Source organism: Microcebus murinus, chromosome 12 (assembly GCF_040939455.1).
Source record: "Microcebus murinus isolate Inina chromosome 12, M.murinus_Inina_mat1.0, whole genome shotgun sequence".
Classification (NCBI taxonomy): Eukaryota; Metazoa; Chordata; class Mammalia; order Primates; family Cheirogaleidae; genus Microcebus; species Microcebus murinus.
The window spans coordinates 61,444,412-61,466,246 of NC_134115.1; the positions used below are offsets into that span (position 1 = coordinate 61,444,412).

Here is a 21,835-nt window from a genome sequence, read left to right on the forward strand (position 1 = left end):
CCAAAAACATTCTAACTTGTAGAGACTTAGAAAATGTACCGCTCATGTAACCACTTGGAAAAATTTCCTCAAAAGACATGCTTCGTTCAAACAAGAGATGAACAGTCCTAAGAGGTCTAACTCTGAAAAACTTCAGAGCAAATTTGAACGGTTCAAGGATGAGGAAAATCCATAGTAGCATGTCTGGTGATTAATGACAGCAATTTAACATAGTAAGGAAAAAAACCAATATATTTAAGTTTATATATTTTTTCTTTCTTTCTTTCTTTCTTTTTTTTTTTTTTTTTTTGAGACAGAGTCTCACTTTGTTGTCCAGGCTAGAGTGAGTGCCGTGGCTCCAGCCTAGCTCACAGCAACCTCAAACTCCTGGGCTCAAGCAATCCTGCTGCCTCAGCCTCCCGAGTAGCTGGGACTACAGGCATGTGCCACCATGCCCAGCTAATTTTTTCTGTATATGTTAGTTGGCCAATTAATTTCTTTGTATTTATAGTAGAGACGGGGTCTCGCTCTTGCTCAGGGTGGTTTCGAACTCCTGACCTTGAGCAATCTGCCCGCCTCGGCCTCCCAAAGTGCTAGGATTACAGGCGTGAGCCACCGCGTCCGGCCAAGTTCATATTTCTTTAAAAAATACTAATGAAAATTATGAAAATATTTTTAAAAGTTTTGTTCATACTAATACTTAATATGCTTATCTTAATAGAATTTTTATAGAAAAAAGCATGAGATGAAACAAATGCTATAATCTTTTATTCTCTTAGTCAAATTATAGGAATTTATTTATTAATACCATTAGATGACATCATGACCAAACTACAGAATTAGTATCTAAGAAAAAATTATATAGTTCTCCTTTTTAAAAAATATTTCATCACTATGCAGGTATAAGTTTCTAATTAATACTTTTTCTTTTATCTCATATATTATCTGTGCCAAAATACCATCTGGAAAGTTGTTTAAAGCAGCAGAGAGAAGAGCTGAGGTGATTTCAGGTAGCTGGGGTTCAAAAAAACCCTAGACTAGTACACATTAAATCTGTAACTATGCCCTGCTCTTTCATATCTCTTAGGATGCCTTTTTGTTACTTTCTTTATCCTTCAAGGCTCTCCTTGCTATAGGAAGAGAAAAAGGGCTGGTGTGGGACACTGAAAAGATTAAAGAAAAGGGCTAAATTCAATAGAAGTTTTTTCAAATCCTCTCAATCAGTCCTTGCAGCTATCCTTGAATACTGGATACAGCAGTGGCTAATTTGAGGAAGATTTTTCAGTAAAATGCTCTTATATGGCACAGTTTGCTATGGGAAACCTCCTATGAAGCCACACTAGTGTGCTTACCATATGATTCAGTAATTGATGAGTAACTATAATTTATATAAAGATGTATATAAGGATGTTTTTCATGGGGTTGTCTTGACAAACTTCATAAATATCCAAAAGTGCTTTTTATACAAGAACTTTTAAAAGGGTCTATGCATAAAAAAGAAGTGGAAGAACATACATTGAAAGTAGTATTCTAACTTTTCTGCACTGTGCTTGAATTATACTTGTAATGAAAAGGGGGGGAAATTCCTCACAATGAGAAGAAACATGGAAGGCTTGCATTCAATTTTTGGTTTTGCTTTTTCATTTGTTTTTGAGACATCTGAGTCATCCCATTCACTCTCCAAAACCTCTTCTAAAACCTAAAAACATATGTGGCCAGGACATTCATTTTAAATGACTTTAGTTCAGGTCTAACCCGGTATACACAGAAAATATGTGCTGTCTGTACACACTTTACACCACGATGGGACTTTACATAATTACTACATGAAGAACATTTATGTTTACTTTTGTAAGATTCTTTTTTAGAGATTCTATGGTACAGCAGAAAGTGCCCATCGTGTCCTGCAGCATCCTATGTTCATTGCTCCACTACACCTATCACACTCCAGTATGGTTTTAAGTTTCTCTCCTGACAAACTGTGACTCTAGCATTTATGTTAGCACAGTGCCTGGCACATAGCTGACACTTAGTAAATATGGATGCACTGATGGATGGATGTATACATACACAGATGGATGCATGGACAAATGAGTGCAGAGACAGACGGACAAGGAGACAGATGGCTGCGTGCAGAGACAGATGCATGGATGGAGGAATGACTGTACTTCATGAAGACTTTCAGTCAAGAAAGCCTGGTTTCAGTCCCAACTCTGCCAATAACTATCTATATAATAAGTCTCTCCACTTTTCTGGGTCTTTTAGTCATATACAAAATAAAAGTGATTAGACTAGCTAACATCAGAAATTTCCTTCTAGCTGCTGAATTAAGTGACTTAGACTTAGGGCATGTTTTTTTCATTTTAAGCAGTTAGAGGGGTTTGTTGGTAGGTGTCTGTTTTTTATAACATTGTTGATCGTGTTTAAGATTTAACTGATGCCAAATCCTTGGTCAGGGACATTATCCCTGATCCTAATGTCCCTATATAAAAACTTGATTCACTTTAAGCTTACGTGCTTTTTAAAAATGCAGTATTGTGAGGTTTGGATTGAGGGCCTCAAACACCAACATTCTGAAGGCAAACTTTAATTCATTTTTTTTCAACCTATAAAAAAAAAAATCTACTGGTGATATTATATATTTGATGTATTTAAATGGAAGGAATCCAGCTAAAGGCTTTTTGCAAAGTGGTAAAACACGATCCTTCATAATAAAAAATATAGCCTCTTACCTTTTACTTTTTTATCAAACTTCTTCTGTTTCATTTTTTCTCGGTTTTCCTGTCGAACTTCCTTTGCTTCTTGTAATGCTTCCTGACTACCCCAAACTTCAAGAGACCTCTTCACAATCTACAACACAAATCTATATTTAGATTAGTTGTGATTCAGAGTTGTAAAATATTATAAAGTTATAATTATCAAACCTGCAGTTACCAGAGAATGATTTAACTTGAGTACAAATTTATAGTTATTTGAAATTTAAAAGGTTTTAAATATTAATAAGAAACATTGCTAATAAAACATCTAAACCTATGAAACTCTTAGTAAATGTATGCTGAATTAGATTATAAATAGAAAAGTTGTCCTCTGACTATATTGTTGTCACAGGAATCAACAGAAATACATGTGCATAGGAGGTTTGATGATTTTTAGCAGGTTCACCTAAGAAACAGTTTGTTGACGGTGTATCTGTCACCAGATGCATTGAATATGAGGTTATGTCCAACTACAGGAAATCAGCAATTACCACACCTCATCTCCTTCTGGATCAATAAGCATTTCCATCTACTTGACTAACTTCTGATCTGTAGAACATGAATGTTTTTTAAAACTTTGGGCAGGAGCTAAACTATGGCTATAAAAGGCCACACAGAGTGGTATAATGGACACTGGAGACTCAAAAAAGGGAAGGGAGGCTAAGGGTTGAGAAATTATTACATATGGGGTACAATGTACATGATTTAGGTGATGAGTACACTAAAGCCCACACTCCACTACTATATAATATATGCATGTAATGGAATTCAATTTGTACCCCCAAATCTATTAAAATTTTTTAAAAAGAAAAAAAAATGCAAAGCTAATAAAAATTATTGGCAAAACACACACACACACAACCCTTTGGTGTCTAAATGACCTAAAAAGTCTTCATTCTGGTTTTAAAACTTTGGATTACATATATATCTTTACTTTTTATAATATTTATTTAGATTTTAAGAGAATAATTTACACACTAAGAATTATGCTCAGGATACCTCTCACAGTATGTTAAAGGGACCAAAATTCAATGATCGTACCCAAATTCAGATTTCTGCTTAACATAATGAAGTGATGTAACTGTATTTCATAAATTCTAAGACATTGCATTTTCTACAATTTAACATCCCTGAAAATACCGTTTCACCAATGTGCTCACTGGTACTTTGACAACTTTGAGTCAAAATGTGGTTCAGAAGAATTAAACTCTGAATGTAAAGAAGTTTAAGAATATCTTCATAAATCTTTTACATTTGCATTTTCCCTTTTATGTATGTACAAGGGTGATATATGGCAAAAAACTACAATAAAGTCTAACGAGCACTAGTTAATTAAGTATAAAATAAAAGCATCAAGTGATAAAAAAGCACTAGTTGGTTTTTAATTAGCAGCATTTTTAAATTTTTAATGTACATAAAATAATGGTGAATCTTCTAACCAATAGTCTTATATTTAATGAAATTCAGTACATGTTTTATTTCATGAGGTGGCTTCTTAATTTTATTTGAAGATATGCGATTTTTTAAGTATATTGCAATTCAAATTGTGCTCTAAAGCAATGCCTCCCAATATTTTAATACAATGATGCAAAAAGATTATTACACTATTTGTACTATTCTGGGGTAGATACAGGATGCTTGTGACTCAAGGCAACTGGCCTGTGCACTAGCAGCCCCAGCCTTAAGTGGATAACACTTGGCACACCTGTCACCCGTCTGCAACAAGTGGAGTTGAGAAGATCTGCTCTAAGAGATACTAGAGTTACATGGACATCTGATAGCATACCACATATGTATTTCTCAAATAGAGTTAGATTTTAGGTATTTTCATAATTCCTGAAATTTTTACTTTTTTTTAAGATTTCTTTTTTTAAAGGGCAGGTAGGGATGAAGGGGGCAGGGGAACAGGGTCTGACTCCTATTCTGAATTTCTTCAGTTTCCAAATTGTACTCCTAACATCACTCAATAGCAACATATTTGTTCCAAAGTACCAGAGCAAAAAGCAAAATATGAAAACATTACGATATTAAATGTCATGACTCTGACTCATGCAAAACAAGGGAAAGAATCTTTTTCACTCTCTGTAAGAAAAAAACTAAACTAATTATTAATATAACTAGTTCTTATTAAAACTTTGCCTGAACCATTCATTAAAATTAATGAATAAATCTTATTAGAGACCTGCAGTTTTAAGTAGAGTTTCATATCACCCCATTGTGCATGATGAGGATTCTTCTTCACAATAAATTTAAGAGCTGGTTCTCTTTTTTCTAAATCACAGTCCTTCAGAAGGTATTCCTCTTTTGCTTCTGTTTTGGTTATAAGCTTGTGTTTATCATCAGCATCTCTGAAAAGAGATTAAGTCTGTTACATAAATTCATTATTTTAAATAAACTAAGTTTTCAAATAGGCCAGCAACCAAGAGGCATGCACACCAAAAGGGACATATAAAATACTTTTTTCCTGCAACTCTCATGGTTAAATTAGCAGCATAAAAATTGTAACAGAAAAGTGCTTCATCTATTCCTTATTCTCAGAAGTTGTATTACATTAGCAGCAGATCCATGCCATTTAACAACTTAAAAATGTCTTTAAAGTCCCTGTTATTCCAGAAAGGATTTGAAATGACTTATAAAAATAGAGCAAATATAAGTGAGAACAAAGACTCAATGAGAAAGAAAACATAAATTGAAGGATAAAGTCAAGATGTCAATAAATAAGATAAATATGTAAGGTTCAACCACCCCAACACAGCTGAGTTTCCAGTTGGCTTTAAGCTTTTTCAAAACCAAGGTAAAAATGGAGACAAAGTCCATCACACAGTTCTTCTCATCTACATGCCAGGAACTGTTCAAGGCACTAGGAATACAGCAGAGAATAAATAAGTCTTGTTTTAACGAAGCTCACCTTCTAGTTAGGGGAAGACAGTCAATTAAGAAATTGAATGATGACCGGTAGAAGTGCTATAAATCATAGAAATTTTCAGATAGTCTGGGTGATCAGAGAAGGACACCAATGAGGGGACATTTGAGCAGAACCCTTAAGAAGTCTGAACAGCTACAGAAAGAATATTCCCAGCAAAGGGAACAGCAAGCGCAAAGGCTCTAGGGCAGGAGTGCAACTGGAGCTCCCAGCAAGAGGGCCAGTATAACTAGAACACTTACAGTAAGTGATGGTGAGCATTGGTGGGAGAGACAGGCAGGGCCTTGTAAGCAATGGTGATGACCGTTTTGTTCTAAATGGGATTAGAATGTTTTGAGCAAAATGCTATATGAAGAGGAGACTCCAGGGGTGCAAAACGGGGGTGGACAGAGACCAGTTAGAACACTACTACTGCAGTGGTCCAGGCAAGAGCTGATGGTGGCCTACACTGAGGCAGCCGTGGGAGGGAGGATGAGAAGTAGATGGATTCTGGATAGGGTCTGAACATAGAGCCACATGAATATGGAATTATACATGGGGTAGCAGAGGCATAGCCAATGAATGAAGCTGGCCTTTACCGAAATGGTAAACACTAAAGAGCAGGTGCAGGTCAAGGAAGGGAGAAATCCAAGGTTCTGTCAGAGAATTATATCACAGAACCAAAGGACTTAAAAGCCCCGAGTTCACCTGAGTTACATTCACAATGTAATATATCAGTGTAACAAAATTATACTTGTACCCCATATATTTATACAAATTTTAAAAATTTTTAAAAAAAGAAAGCTAAATAATTTGGAAGTATAAACTAAGGAAGAAGACATGCAGACTACACTTTAAAATTATAATCTTCAAAGATGTTGAAAGGAAACAGAATAAAGGGCTGTGTGCCTCATTATGTTTAAACACAAAAGCATATTGTTTCTAGACTACTACACAACTTCTTTGAACTGATACAACGGGTGCTTCCATTTTCTCATGCAAATAGAATTATATGCTATGCTTCAGTTCCCCGAAGTTCTGTAGACTTTTAAGGAGAGTGATAACACTGTGGACCTTAACCACTATGTCAATGGGAAATGAGTTTATAATTCCAACTGGGGTGCCAGAACATTCCCAGCCATGTGTCTGATCATGAGACCAGAGACATCTCCCATTCTATCTACTGAGGATTCCACTCAGCAATAAGCCAGTGATGACAGCTCTCAATGTCTGCAGCAGGGACTTTGAAAAGGTGGGTCCTCTAGGCAGTTGAGGAGCTCATCTAGGGCTACAGGTACAAAACAGGAACAGAGAGCAGGTAAGAGGGCCAAATAAGATTCCAAGATAGGGCCTTCAATGTGCGGAAGACACTAACACAGGATTCAGCTAGGTAAACAGCAATGGGAGAACCATGTAGAGTGAGAAAGATTATGCCGGGGTGATATGAAAAGAGGAGAAACTCTAAGAGAAGAAGAAAAAGAATAACAGAAAAATGTGATTTTTTTTCCTCATCTGTTCTCTTTATGAGGGTAGCAAAAGATGAATAGAAAAAGGTGTTCTACGTTTCCCTCCTCTCATTAAAGGCCCCAGTGCTCTGACCAAGGTATCAACACACACTGCAATAAGTAAGAAACAGAGGGATCCTCAGGGCTGGGTGAAGAGACGGGTTAGAAACTTGCTACTGAGAGATGGTTAAAAAAAAAAAACCCAGGCCAGCAGAAAGGAAAATGAAATTTCTATGGCAGAGCCAGGGGCATCTTCCTATTTTATGGGGCATATTGTAAACTTTGAAAAGCACAGGCTTCCTATATTTCTTTGGCAAAAGGAACACCATAGAAATTTTAGGAGACTCTCAAAATAAAAATCATAATTACTAAAAAAGAAAATCAAATCCAAACAGATATAACTACTGTTTTGCCCTACACCTACATGCAAACCATTAGTAACTAAGAATACTATCTGAAGTAAAATAAGTACCTGCAGTTATCACAAGTTGCCAAATCAAAGTGGTTCATAAGATAAGAATCCATAAATTCTTTCCCACATTCTTCACATATTGTATAATCAAATTCCATAACAGGTGCTAAAGAAGGAAAATGAATTATTTAAGTTTCCTTTTTCATGACTAAAATATTTTTCTCTATTTCATTAGCTTAGCATCATGTATTTTGTGCCTGACATGAATATATTTAAGTAAAAGACAAGATAAAACATTGATTAAGTTATCTTCTGTTTACCTAAGAAATTCTTTTTTTTTTTGAGACAGTCTCATTCTGTTGCCTGGACTAGAGTGCCATGGCATCAGCTTAGCTCATAGCAACCTCAAATTCTTGGGCTCAAGCAATCCTTCTGCCTCAGCCTCCCAAGTAGCTAGGACTACAGGCATGCGCCACCATACCCGGCTAATTTTTTCTATATATTTTTAGTTGCCCAATTAATTTCTTTCTTTTTATAGTAGAGACGGGTTCTCACTCTTGCTCAGGCTGGTTTCGAACTCCTGACCTTCAGTGATCCGCCCACCTCAGCCTCCCAGAAATTCTTAAAGAGGGAAAAAAGTAACATAAAGAAAAAAACCTAGTAATTCAACTAGTATTTCTGAACCCCAACTGTGTACAAGGTATTTGTACTAATGTTACAATGCAGCTGTAAGAAATTACCACAAATTGAGTAGCTAAAACACAAATTTGTTATCATACAGATCTGTAGTTTAGTCTGACATGGGTCTCAGTGGGCTAAAATCAAGGTGTTGGCAGGACTGCATTCCTTTCTGAGGGTTTAGAGGCTGCCTGCACCCCTGACTCATGACCCCTTCCCTCCATCTTCAAAACCAGCAATGGTGGCTTCTCACATTGCACCAATCACTTTTCCCAAAATCACATGTCCCCCCGACTCTCTTATGCTGTTTCTTCCACTTTTAAGGAGACTCATAATTACTGGGCCCATCATGATAATCCAGGATAATCTCCCCATCTCAAGGTCTTTAACCTTAATCATATCTGCAAAGTCCCTTTTGCTATGGTAAGGGAATATATTCACAGTTTCCAGGGCGATTAGGACATGGACATCTTTAGGGACCATGTTCTGCCTACCACAGTACTGTTCAAAGTACAAAAGAAATTAGTCCCAGATGGGGGGACAGGAGGGATCTATTCACAGACAGGGGAGACAAGGCACCCACAAACAACATGGTAAAGAGCAATAAAGAGCAAGGCAGCAGTGGACAAGGCAATACAGAATTCACTTCCAAATGGGAAAATTTTTTTCTCCCTCCATTCTACATGCTACCAACAAAGCAAGTAGCTTCCTCTTTATCTGTCTCAATTGCTGGATTATAAACTCCTTGAGGGGAGCGATTGTATTTAGCCATGCATCCTCTACACCCAGCACAGAAACCACTTTAGATAGGGTAAAGCTAGATTTTTTTAAAGACTTCAAATGCCTAGCTAAGGATCTTAATCCTGTAAGAACTGGTTCTCCCAGTAAGTCTCTAAGTTTTACTAATAAGTCTTTGGGTTGAATGCTACTGCCCTAACCCTGAGAACTGCCACAATGTAGTTGCATTCCCCTATGGATCTAAAGCACATAATGAAGTTAATCTTCTAGACCAAAGTTCTTGAAGTGTGATCCCTGGGGCGGCAGCAGCAGCATCACCTTGGAACTTAGAAACAAATTCTCAGGCTCTACTTCAGCCCTACTAAATCAAAAGAAATTCTAGTGATAGGGCTCAGTAATCTGTGTTTAAAAAAAAAACCTTCCTGGTGATTCTGATGAACCACCATCAGAATCCTGGACCCAAAAAGTATTTGGTAGGCTTTGCTTTATATGCAACAAAGCTTAATGATCTAAATAAATTATTTTGACTTTTCTCATTTATGCTGAAGAAATAGACTGTTTCTTAAAATTAACCAAGAAAAAGTGATAGAAAATGTTAACCACTCCTGTTTTCTTCTACCTATGTAGGTCAGCCACAGAAAGCTGTAGAAGTATGCCCCTTATGCAAAAGCATCTGGCCAAGGGAGCAAACAGGCTATAACTACATGCTAAGCCATGATCCCTGACCCAAGCTATATCAACCCAAAGGGGGCCTTTTTCTAATTTGTCACCCAAAGGGAATAGTTTTTCTAATTTGCACAAGTTCACTACCAGAGTTTATGTGCAAGCAGCAGCACATCAATGCATGAATAACAATAACACCTGCCACATGCACACCTTAGTCAAGGGTCAAGGCACTACAGTAGGTTCTCAACAAATATTTGTTGAATGACCTGTTAAATAAAAGCATAGGCTTTACAGCCCATGATAGATTTAGGAATCCATAAAAAATATAGTTACAATGAGTCTTCATAGCCTAAAATCATATGGACTTTAAAGAGCATTGCATTAAATGTGTTTCCTCCTAATGCGGGGCTTCTTCTCCACAACATTGTGGTCCGGTAGTCATCTTCCAATCTCTGAACTCCTCCAATGCTTTGCTAGTTACAGGCAATAATCCAGATGGTTAAGAAATTTCTCTATTTTACAGAGTCACTGTGAGGCTCACCTGTTATATGTCAACATTCTAAGTGCCAAGTGCTAAATATGCTTAAGGTACACCTTTATTATTCTGGGCTGAAATCTCCCTCCCTGTAATGGCCATCCATTGCTCCAAGTTCTGCCCTCTAAAGCAAATCACCGTTAAGTATGATCTCTCCATCATGAAAGAGTACCTCTTGCATTTGCAGGCAGCTGGAAGTATTCTCCAAGTTAAACCTAACCAGTTTTGACAACTGTTCTTCATATGTCAATTTCAAGACTTCTATTTTGGCCACCCTTTTCTTTGGACACTATATACTTGCCTATAACCCTCTTAAAATACAACACGTGAAATAAAAACAAGTATTTTAATCCTTCAAGTCTCAACTTCTGAAAACATTTAGACGCACACAGACTAGAATAGGGCTATTATCTATTAATACCTTGATGAATACACAACACTTTTGTTGCTGCAGCTAATGCCTGAAATAGGTTTTCCAAGTTGTCATATTACACTATTGCCTGTCAAACTTATGATCAAATAAAGTATTTTTATCTTTTTCAAAGAGGGTGAAAGTACCCTTGCTCTGAGGATACGTGTATATGCCGGGAGTTAGCAACTCTCCCAGCAAAACAGGTCCCAGGCAGGATCACCACAAGAGATTTGGAAATAATAGAGCCAGAGACAAAGTGTAGTTTAAAGTGATGGGGAAGTCAGGGGTCCTCCAGCATTCCTGTGAGCCAGGAGGCACATACTGAAATCTCACATCAGTATTTACTGGTACAGCAATTAGTTGTTAGTGATTATAGATTTATGTGTACAAATCATTTGTTTAGGTTTCAAGGCTCCCCAAAGGTTTTATGGGATCCCTTAATTAATTCTATCTACGTGAGCAAACAGTTATAAAATTTTTCTAATATAAACTTCTTAAGTTCTAAGTAATGAGTAGACCTACCTGAGTATACAAGTTAAAGATAGACTTGTCAATTAGCAGTAAAGCTAAAACAGAAACACAGAGACCATATATTTCTTTATCTAGTTTCTCATTAGCTGACACGTGATCAAGAGTGAAGCAGGAACAGTCCTTGAGGCTAACTGGTTTTAGCTGCAGATGTTTGCTGGGCTGACATCCTTTGATCAGTTTCTTAACCTGTGGCCCATGCCAAGCTCTGCCTTGGACAAGCTCCAGGCACTGGCCTGCAGGCCTTGAAATCAGCGCTGCCTTGTAGTTGCCCCTGATTGGTGGAATGCCCCCCCTGTTGCTAAGCAGCTTCTGGTCTGTGGACTAACATGCCCACAGATTCCTTCAAGGCAAAGCCCTGCAAAACTCCTGAAACTTTCCAGGCCACTTAGCCCTATTTCCCAACATGTATATATAAATGATTCATCTAAGTGTTAACCTTAGAAAATAATTATATTCTTTTTCTGCCAGGTCTCCCTATTTTATCTTTTGTAAACTGCTTTGTTTCTCCAAACATAAATAACAGAATGTCCTAAATTTTATCTCTTAGGTTCTGGCCTCTCATTTCAGCCTATCAAGAAATTTTGAATATTTATTGTATTAGTCAATATATTGGCTGTTCCTAACTATTATAAAGTAACAGAGAGCATTAACCCCTAAATACACCAATAAGTTAAACAATCATTTCCATATGTATAGGAGTTTCTTTGACTTTTTTTAATCTATTAGCAAAACTGTCAAACTTTATTACTCTTATAAAGTTAATCTGCTCACAGGTTAAAGTAAGTGTGGTATTATTTAGCATCAGTTTGCAAAGAATTATTCATATTACACAAAATAACCAATCTAGATTATTTTTAAATTTCAGAATATTACAGGGGTTTAAATGTTTTGATTACATAAATTGCTTTTGTACTGTTTGAGTCAAAGTTATAAGTGTGCTAGATATTTATTTTCTGAAAAACTCATTTTACCTGGTTGATGAACAACTTTTCCAATTTTGTGTTCTTCTTCTTCCTCTTCCAAAATGAAACCTCCTCCAGTGTCAATTATCTTTGGGGCTGCTTTTATATTACTCATGCCTACAAAAAGTAAGCAAAAATGGTCAACAATCAAACTTGGTAAGCACATATGTTCTCTTGTGCACAAACAGGAAACTTCTTTAAATTCAATATACAGGCGGTCCCCAGGTTACAGACAAGATACATTCCTGAGAGTGTCTTTAGGTCAGATTTGTATGTAACTCAGATCCCTGATGAACAAAGCATATATGGTAATAATAATAATAATGATAATGCTATAATGGCTCTTGTGGTAATGATAATACAGTGTAATACTGTAATAAATAATAATCATAATGATATACCTGTACTGTAATAAGTTATGGGAACTATTGTGCTTTTTCTTTTAATTCAAACAAACAGAACATAAAAAGAAACTCATATAAAAAGTTTAGATAGGAATTAGGAGAAATTTCAAAAAAGAATATTAAAGATTAACATTTACCTAATGTTGCATTAGGGCTAGGCTAATAGGAATGTTATGCTTAATTTGATCTTCTAACCAAATCAATAATGACCTTTCAATCTCAATAATGAATCCACCACACTGCTTAGTAAATTGATGCTTTTGCCAAGTGCAGTGACTCACACCTGTAATCCTAGCACTCTGGGAGGCCAGAGCAAGAGGATTGTTTGAGCTCAGGAGTTCCAGACCAGCCTGATCAAAAGCAAGACCCCATATCCACCAAAAATAGAAAAATTAGCCAGGCACAGTGGCACACACCTGTAGTCCCAGCTACTTGGGAGGAGGAGGCAGGAGGATTGCTTGAACCTAGGAGTCACAGGTTGCAGTGAGCTATGATGCCACTGCACTCTAGCCAAGGTGACAGAGTGAGATTCTGTCTCAAAAAAATAAAAAATAAATAGTAATTGATGCTTGCATTGGAGCACTGCCTTTCATATGTTCTGTTATTCTCACTTTATCCTTTCTAATTGATAATTGTTCTGACATTTGAGTAACTGAAGCCTAATGCTTTCCCAGCGAATGATGGCATCTGGCCTTTCTCTGAAGGCTTATTTCTACTTTCATTTCCATTGTAATCACCTTTCTCTTTGCTACAGGCCTCATCTGGACTTGTAGGGGACTTTCACGTTGGAGGCATGGTCATAAGTCATACACACAGACTCACAAAATTGAATAAGAAATGTAAGATGAAAGTGATGCTGTGTGTAAACAACTGTTTAGACAATGCCATAACTTGGGGTCACCCATCACCCAGGTAATGCCTGTATATCGAATAAAGTGATCATGTCTATGATCACCATTTCTCTTCAATATCATACTGAAGGTCCCAAGCTACTATAATACAGCAAGAAAACCAAAAAAGCATAAAGGTTGGGGAAAAAAAAAGAAGTAAAAAGTATTTTTTCACAGATGATGTGATTATGTATGCAAAATAGCCACAAGAATCTACAATTAGAATTTAAAAATAACATACTACACAATATACCCATTTAACAAAAACCACTTGTACCCACTAAATCTACTGAAATAAAGAGAAAACAATTAAGAAATAACAATAACCTACGAAGAAAAGTGTAAAACCTCTACACTGAAAACTACAAAACACTAAGAGAAATTATATACCTAAATTAATGGAAAAATATACCATGTATAGATTTTAAGCCTTAATATTGTAAACATATCAGGTATCCCAAAATTTATCTAAAGATCCAATGTGATCTCAGTTAAAGCCCAAGCAGTGGGGTGTGGGCAGGGTGAGGGAGTCCTGACAACCTGTTTCTAATATTTATATGTAAAGAGAAAGAGGATTTACACTATTATATTTAAAAACCTACTATAAAGCTTTAGTAGGTTTTTAAACCTACTATAAAGCTTTAGTAGGTAATTAAGACACTGAGGTATTGACACAGAGACAAAGAGACAATGGAACAGAAGAGAGAGTCTTTGAAATATACCTACATATAGTTGGTCATTTAACTTAGCGACAAAGGCTCCACGGCAATTCCGTAGGAAAGGATAATTTTTTCAATAAATGGTGCTGAGATTTATGACAAAGGATCCACTACAATACGGGTAGGAAAAGATGGTCTTTTCAATAAATAAACTTTGACCCTACCGTATATAATACACACACATACACACAAACACACACACGTAAACTTCAAACAGATCACTGTCTTACATGGACCAATGGAACAGAATAGAGAATCCAGAAATAAAATCATACAGCTATGACCAATTGATTTTTGACAAAGCAGACGAAAACGTACACTGAGGAAAGGATGCCCTATTCAATAAATTGGGCTTGGAAAACTGGATAGCCACATGCAGAAGAATGAAATCAGATCCCTACCTCACACTATACATAAAAATTAACCCAAGATGGATTAAAGATTTAAATGTAAGACCTGAAACCATGAAAATTCTAGAAGAAAACATAGGAAAAACTCTTCTAGACATTGGCCTAGGCAACGAGTTTATTTGTAAGATCCCAAAAGCAGATACAGCAACAACAAAAATAAAAAATGGATCTTAATTAAACTAAAAAGTTTCTGCACAGCAAAGGAAATAATCAACAGAGTAAATAGACAACCTACAGAATGGGAGAAAATATTTGCAAACTATACATCCAATGAACGGTTAATACCTAGAATCTACAAAGAACTGAAACATATCAGCAAGAAAAAAAACAATCCCATAAAAAAGTGGGCAAAAGACATGACGATTCTTCTCAAAAGAAGACAGACAAAATGGCCAGCAAACATATGAAAAAATGCTCAACATCACTAATTATCAGGGAAACGCAAATTAAATCCACAATGAGATATCACCTTAGCCACATCAGAACTGCCATTATTAAAAAGTCAAAATACAATAGATGTTGGTGAGGTTGTGGTAAAAAGGGAAAGCTTATATACTGTTAGCGGGAATATAAACTTGTACAACCACTGTGGAAAGCAGTATGGAGATTCCTCAAGGAACTAAAGAAGCAGACTTACCACTCAATCAAGCAATTCCACTACTAGGTATCTACTAAAAAAAAAAAAAAAAAAAAAAAAAAAGTCATTTTATCAAATAGATACCTGTACCAGAATGTTTATCCCAGACAATTCACCATTGCAAAAATATGAAATCAACCTAAATGCCCATCAACCAATAAGTGGATAAAGAAAATGTGGTATATATATATACCATGCAGTACTGCTCAGCCATAAAAAGGAATGAAATAATGTCTTTTGCAGCAACTTGGATGGAACTAGAGACCATTACCCTAAGTGAAGTATTTCAGGAATGGAAACACAGATACCACATGTTTTCACTTATAAGTGGGAGCTAAACGAAGGATATATATGGTCATAAAGATTTGTAATGAATATTGGAAACTAAGAAGGGGGAAGAGTGGGAAGGGGTGAGGGATAAAAATCTACCTGTTGAGTACAATGTAGGCTATTATGGTGATGGGTATACTGAAAGCCCTGACTTCAGCATGATACAATTTATTCACATAACAAACAATTGTACCCCCTAAATTCTTTGAAATTAAAAAAAAATCATTGTCTTCAATGTAAAAAGTAAAACAATAAAACTTCTAGAAGAAAACAAAGGAGAATAATTTCATGAATTTGGAGTAACCCAAATTTCTTAAACAGTACACAAAAAATGCTAACCATAAGAGAAAAATGCTAAACTGGGCTTGATTAAGAACTTCCATTCATCAATATACCACTATGTGAACGAAAAGACAAAACACAAACTGTGAGAAGATATTTGAAATACAGTAGTCACCCCTTATCTGCAGGGGATTTCCAAGACCCTCAGTGGATGCCTGAAACCTCTGATAATATCAAGCCTTATATATACTACGTTTTTCAATCTGATAAATTAGATGGGATATGCTGGATGAGGAGAAGATTCACATCCAGGCAGGAATGGAGCAGGACACCTTGATATTTTATCATGATACTCAGAACAGTGCTCAATTTAAAACGGATGAATCATTTGTTTCTGGAATTTTCCAGTTAATATTTTGAACCATGGTTGACCATAGATAAGTGAAACTGCAGATAAGGGGGGACTAATGTATGTACATCTGACAAAGGAGTCATATCCTGAATATGTAAAAAAATTCTATAAATAAGTAAAAGACAACCCCAAAAACCTAAAAATCCTAAAAAACCTAAAAAAAATTCAAAAGTCCTAATAGGCACTTCACAAATGAGGATATCCAAATGGCCAATAAGCACATGAAAAGGTTCTCATCATCATTAATCACTGGGAAAATACAAATTAAAACCATGATGAAATATCACTATACTCTCCCAAGAATGTCTAAAATGAAACAGACCAGCAAAACCAAATAGTGAAGATATAGAACAACCAGTACTGTCATACATTGCTGGTGAGACTGTAAACTGAGTCAGTTTGGCAATGTCTACTAAAGCTTAACATATACCTCCCCAATGACCCAGCAATTCCATCTCTAGGCATATACACAACAGAAATAAGTGTGTATGTCTATCAAAAGACATATACAAGAATGCTAACAGAGGTTTTATTCATAATAGCCCCAAACTGGAAATAACCCAAATACCCATTAAAAGGCAAATGGAAAAATTGCAAAATACAAAAGAATACTATGTAACATAGAAATGAACAAACTACGAACACATGCAACAAAGTGCATGAACCTCTCAGATACTATGTTGCACAAAAAGCCAAAGGCTGTGTGTGATTCCATTTATATTAAGCTCAAAAACAGATAATATTAAACAAATGTGTAGAGTAGTAGTTACTTCTGAGGGGGAGTGGTGTGCACATTGACTAGGAAGTAGCAACAGGAAAACTTCCAAAGTTCTGGAAATGTCTGTATCTTGATCACTATGGTGTTTACATGAGCATTTACACAAGCATAGTTTAGATCAGTACATTTTACATATTAATGTATGTTATACAACAATCTTAAAAAAGACAAATTTAGTATGTATTATTTTGCTTAAGTCATTCCCATTCTCTGGCTTCAATTTCTTCCTCTATTAAATGAAAGGATTAGATTATAACCCTTGTTTCCATTGTTAATGGCAATTCTCATCCTATGCTATATTGCCTGTTTATCTTTCTACATCCCTTCATTAGATTGAGCATCTTTATCTCTGTAACTCTGACAAATAATAAGCAGTCCATGAGTTTCTACTGGATGGACAGAAATGGATGAACATACAAGAACATATGATTTTGACTTCATGAAATAGTAGTGTAGAAAATGAAAGAAATCACCATAAGTGCAATGAGAATTAAGAAGAGGGAAAGCTGGAGTAGTCAATGCCGTGACTTGAGTTGGATCCTGAACAATGCTAGTGAATCGTGCCCAAAACAAAGCCCAATTTCTCTCTGCTGCTATCTCTTGCTGCTTCCTCAGGACTTTAGCATCACTCTTAGCACCACATGCTAAAAAGTGTTTTCAGTCTTTTTCAAGGCATATGCCATCACACACAAAGAAAACGAAAAGTGTACATACCGTACATTGAAATAAAAGTACAGCAAAGATAAAAATCCCAGCACTTATATAACTCTTGAAACATGGTGGATTGTAGCCAATGCTACAACACAGTTCAGATCTTGGGTAACTGCATACGAAATCTTACAGAATATCAATTCTACCTTGCTTTCCATAATCAGAGGTTTAATTTAATATCAGCTTTTGCTGTCTTTCACTTTCTGTTCCACAGCCGCGGAGTACTTATCTAGAAACCTTTATGGAATCATGAATATAAATTAATCAGTGCAAATGAACAACTTTTTGTCCTGACTCTAGAATGCCTCAAGCTGAGAAAGGAACAAAAGAAAGCCACTAGAAAGCGGAAAGGATGAGATCGGAACCATTAAAAGTGGCTGGAATTTGCAGTTCAGCTGTCAGCATGAATATCAAGACATGCAGCCAGCCCCAGACTCTTCTCACTCTTCCTACCTCTGGCTGATGAAAAAGGGTAGCAGATAATACAGCTCTGAACTGTGCTCATTCATTCATACAGTATAGGACAGACTGGGAACACAAGTACTTCATGGTAGAGGTAGTCCTGAAGAACCGCCCGTCAACCAAACTATACTTTAGGTACCCAAGGAAATATTATTACTTGACCCCAGTGATGAATTCTTCTGTAGGAGAACAATTTGCAATGAGCGATCAGCCCTTAATTTCCTTCAATCAATAAATATGTTTTGAGTATCTACTTTTTGCCAAGAAATCGTAGCATGTCACATATCCAAGAGCATAGACTCGTGGAATCTATGGATTAGAAGGAATCTTAAAGGTTTACTTCCAGTCCCTTCATCTGATATTTGAATGTCGTTTATTCCACGCCAGTAAAGACACTTCAGTCTCCATCCGAGCACTTCCAGTCACGGGAAGCTCGCTAGGACTAGAAGTAAACCCTGCCACTTTTGGCAACTCCACCTGTTGAAAGTTCTTCCTTGACAAACACTGAACTCCGCCCCTTTCATCATCTAGTCCTAGATACGCAGGCCAGAGCCAGGGGCTGGCCCAATTCCTCTCCCTGGGAGCGCCGAGGCGCGGACCGGCGCGGGCCGGCACCCCCGAGCGCACACCCGACTCCGGGCGGCCGCGCCGCGCCCCCGAGCGCACACCCGACTCCGGGCGGCCGGCACCCCCGAGCGCACACCCGACTCCGGGCGGCCGCGCCCCCCCCCCGAGCGCACACCCGACTCCGGGCGGCCGCGCCCCCGAGCGCACACCCGACTCCGGGCGGCCGCGCCCCCCCCCCGAGCGCACACCCGACTCCGGGCGGCCGCGCCCCCCCCCCGAGCGCACACCCGACTCCGGGCGGCCGGCACCCCCGAGCGCACACCCGACTCCGGGCGGCCGCGCCCCCCCCCCGAGCGCACACCCGACTCCGGGCGGCCGCGCCCCCCCCCCGAGCGCACACCCGACTCCGGGCGGCCGCGCCCCCGAGCGCACACCCGACTCCGGGCGGCCGCGCCCCCGAGCGCACACCCGACTCCGGGCGGCCGCGCCCCCGAGCGCACACCCGACTCCGGGCGGCCCAGGCGCAGGCAGCGGAGCCCGGGGCCGGGAGTCAGGAGGCCGGGTCCTGCCGCAGAATGTCTCTGCGGTCGCGGACAGGATTCCTCCACGAGGCCGGCCGGGCGGACTCCCTCCGGGAGCCGGGACTCAGCCCGCGCAAGCCGGTCTGGACCAGGGAGAGCGGGAGAGGGAAGGGCAGGCGCCGCCGGGCCCAAACCTCCAGTAGCCGCAGCCGCCGTCGCCGGGTAGGGCCGGGCAGCCAGCCGGGCCTGGCGCAGCATCAGCGCCCGCTGCCGCTTCCGCTCGATGCTCGCGCGCACCGAGGCGGGCAGCTCCGCGGGTTGCTCTGGAGCCGCTGGCTCGGGCGAGGGCCCCTCGGCAGCAGCCATCTCCGACCCTCTTGAAGGACCGCAGCCCTTTGCTCCGCGCACGCGCACTGCGCGCCGAAGCCTGTCCCGGGCTGGGTCGCGCCGCCAGCACTGGAGTGAGCGCGCCTGCGCAGCAAAAGGGGCGGGGTGAAAGGGAGGGGGCGGTGTCTGAGCATGCGCAGAAGCCAGGGCCAGCTACCTGTCATCTCCTTTTCAATCTGGGAGGAGTGTGGATGCCGAGGTCATTTTTCAGAACTCGGTCATCTTTAAAATGTTTCGCTTGGTAGTTCAGGATATGGGCTTTAGAGTCAGACACGGGTTAAGTTCCTACCTCTGACACAATCTATGTGACCCTGGGCAAGTTACTTGCCTTGAGTTCAGTTTCTTCAGTGGTAAAATGAGAATAATCATGGAGCCACTTCTTGAGTCATTGGGAAGATGAGATGTGCCAGCACAATGTCTGGAACATAAAAAGCTTCAAAAAAATGAGAGCAGCTAGTAGTAATAGTGCCAATCACAGAGACCAGTAAATATTGATCTGATTTTATTTTGGACACATGGTCTAGATTTGAAATGAGAAGACATGTGTTTAGCATGTTAACTGCCCTGTGAGTTGTATTTAACTGATGCTAGTTTTGAGCCTGGGGCCTCGTGAAGCATATGTAACTCACGTCTCTTCACCTTGGGAGCCATGTGAACTATTTTTCAAGTTGCATGTAACTCATACACAGAAAACAATTTAAAAATAACAAATTCTTCATTAAATTAGAAATGATCGTTTTGTTTTTAAAGTTTTTATTCTATTTTCGTAATAAAACACGATGGCCCCCCAAAAAAATTTTTTTCTAGTGTGGCAGTCAATGTATTAAACTCTTATTCACATGCTGCATGACCTCAGGCAAATGCAGCACATGGTCCTGAAGCTGGTATGCATGAAGTTGGCTATTTTTTCCATGGAATATTCCCTCAGCATGGGTGAGTTGCTGCCAGGTAGACAGCAGGTTTGGATTTGGGCCAAATATCCTGACTTCCCAAAAGTGTGGCAAGTAAAACAAAAGAAGTATCACATCCTTTTCCAAAAATGTATGCTTTTGCTTTATTACAAATAAAACTTAATTGAAACCAGAAAACATTAAATTCTAATTGCTACATATACCATTTAGGACTAGTTTTTAGAAAGGCCAATCTGACACACTGAAGTTTCCCACTAATATTCAATAGTTAAAGTTTGAGAAGCACAATCCAGTAGTTCTAATCTGTTGGTCATATGTGCATAAAACTGCAGAACCTTGTATAAAGCAGATACATGTTGCCATCTTCTGGTTGAACTGGAGATAGAAACCTCGTGTCATCCCCACCTAACCTTCCCCCTCAGATCTCTCTTTCTCCCTGTCCATCGCTCTTGTCTAGGTGAAAATATCTCAAATCCCATGACACTGAAAGCACAGACAACAAAATAAAAAATATATAAATTGGGCTTCATTAAAATTAAAAACTTTTGTGCATCAAAGAGCAGTATCAAGAAAGTGAAAAATCCCACAGAATGGGAGAAAATATTTACCAATTATCTGATGAGTCAGTATCCACAAGATACAATGAACACTTTCAATTTAACAACAAAAAGACAAGCAACCTAATTTTAAAATGACCAAAGGACTTAGAAAATTTTTCAAAGAAGATATGTGCCAACAAGCACATGAAAAGATATTCATCATTAGTCATTAGGGAAATGCAAATCAAAGGCACAGTGAGATACCACCTCCCACCCACTGGATAGCTAGAATTTAAAAAGAAGAAAAGTGTAAAATAATAAGTGTTGGTGAGAACTGGAGGAATTGGAACCTTCATATTAATACATCATTGGTGGGAATGTAAACTAGTGCATCTGCTATGGAAAACAGATTGTTCCTCAAAAAGTTAAACGTAGGATTACCATATGAGTCAGCAATTCCAATCATGGGTATATTCCCCAAAGAACTGGAAACAGGTGTTTAAACAAAAACTTGCACATGAATGTTAACAGCAGCACTATTCACAATAACCAAAAGCTGGAAACAATCCAAATGTCCATCAACTGATGAATAGATAAACAAAATACAGTATAACCCTACAAAGGAATATTATTCAGCCATAAAAAAGAATGTACTGATACATGCTGCAACATGAATGAACCTTGAAAACATTACACTAAATGGAAGAAGCCAAGCACGAAAGGCCACATATTGTATAATTCCATTTATAAGAAACATTCAGACTAAGCAAACCCAGGAAGATTCCCAGATTAATGGTTG

At 38.5% G+C, this 21,835-nt stretch overlaps 1 protein-coding gene across 3 annotated transcripts in view; it reads right to left on the reverse strand.

Annotated features, from left to right (window-relative positions):
- The window catches only part of XPA (XPA, DNA damage recognition and repair factor), a 68,666-nt gene extending 49,008 nt beyond the window's left edge, over positions 1-19,658 (reverse strand). For 2 of the 3 annotated variants that reach the window (XR_001155250.3, XM_012769052.2), the window contains exons 1-5: positions 19,394-19,657; positions 12,086-12,193; positions 7,615-7,720; positions 4,918-5,083; positions 2,712-2,829 (exon numbers count right to left, since the gene is read on the reverse strand). Coding sequence is in view for 2 of the 3 variants with exons in the window: in XM_012769052.2 (XP_012624506.2) it covers positions 2,712-2,829; positions 4,918-5,083; positions 7,615-7,720; positions 12,086-12,193; positions 19,394-19,565 (670 nt within the window). In the remaining variant the exon portion in view is untranslated. Of the gene's footprint in view, positions 1-2,711; positions 2,830-4,917; positions 5,084-7,614; positions 7,721-12,085; positions 12,194-19,393 lie in introns of all 3 variants that reach the window. The other variant, XM_076008859.1, reaches the window with a different exon arrangement.
- Positions 19,659-21,835: the final 2,177 nt, after the last annotated feature.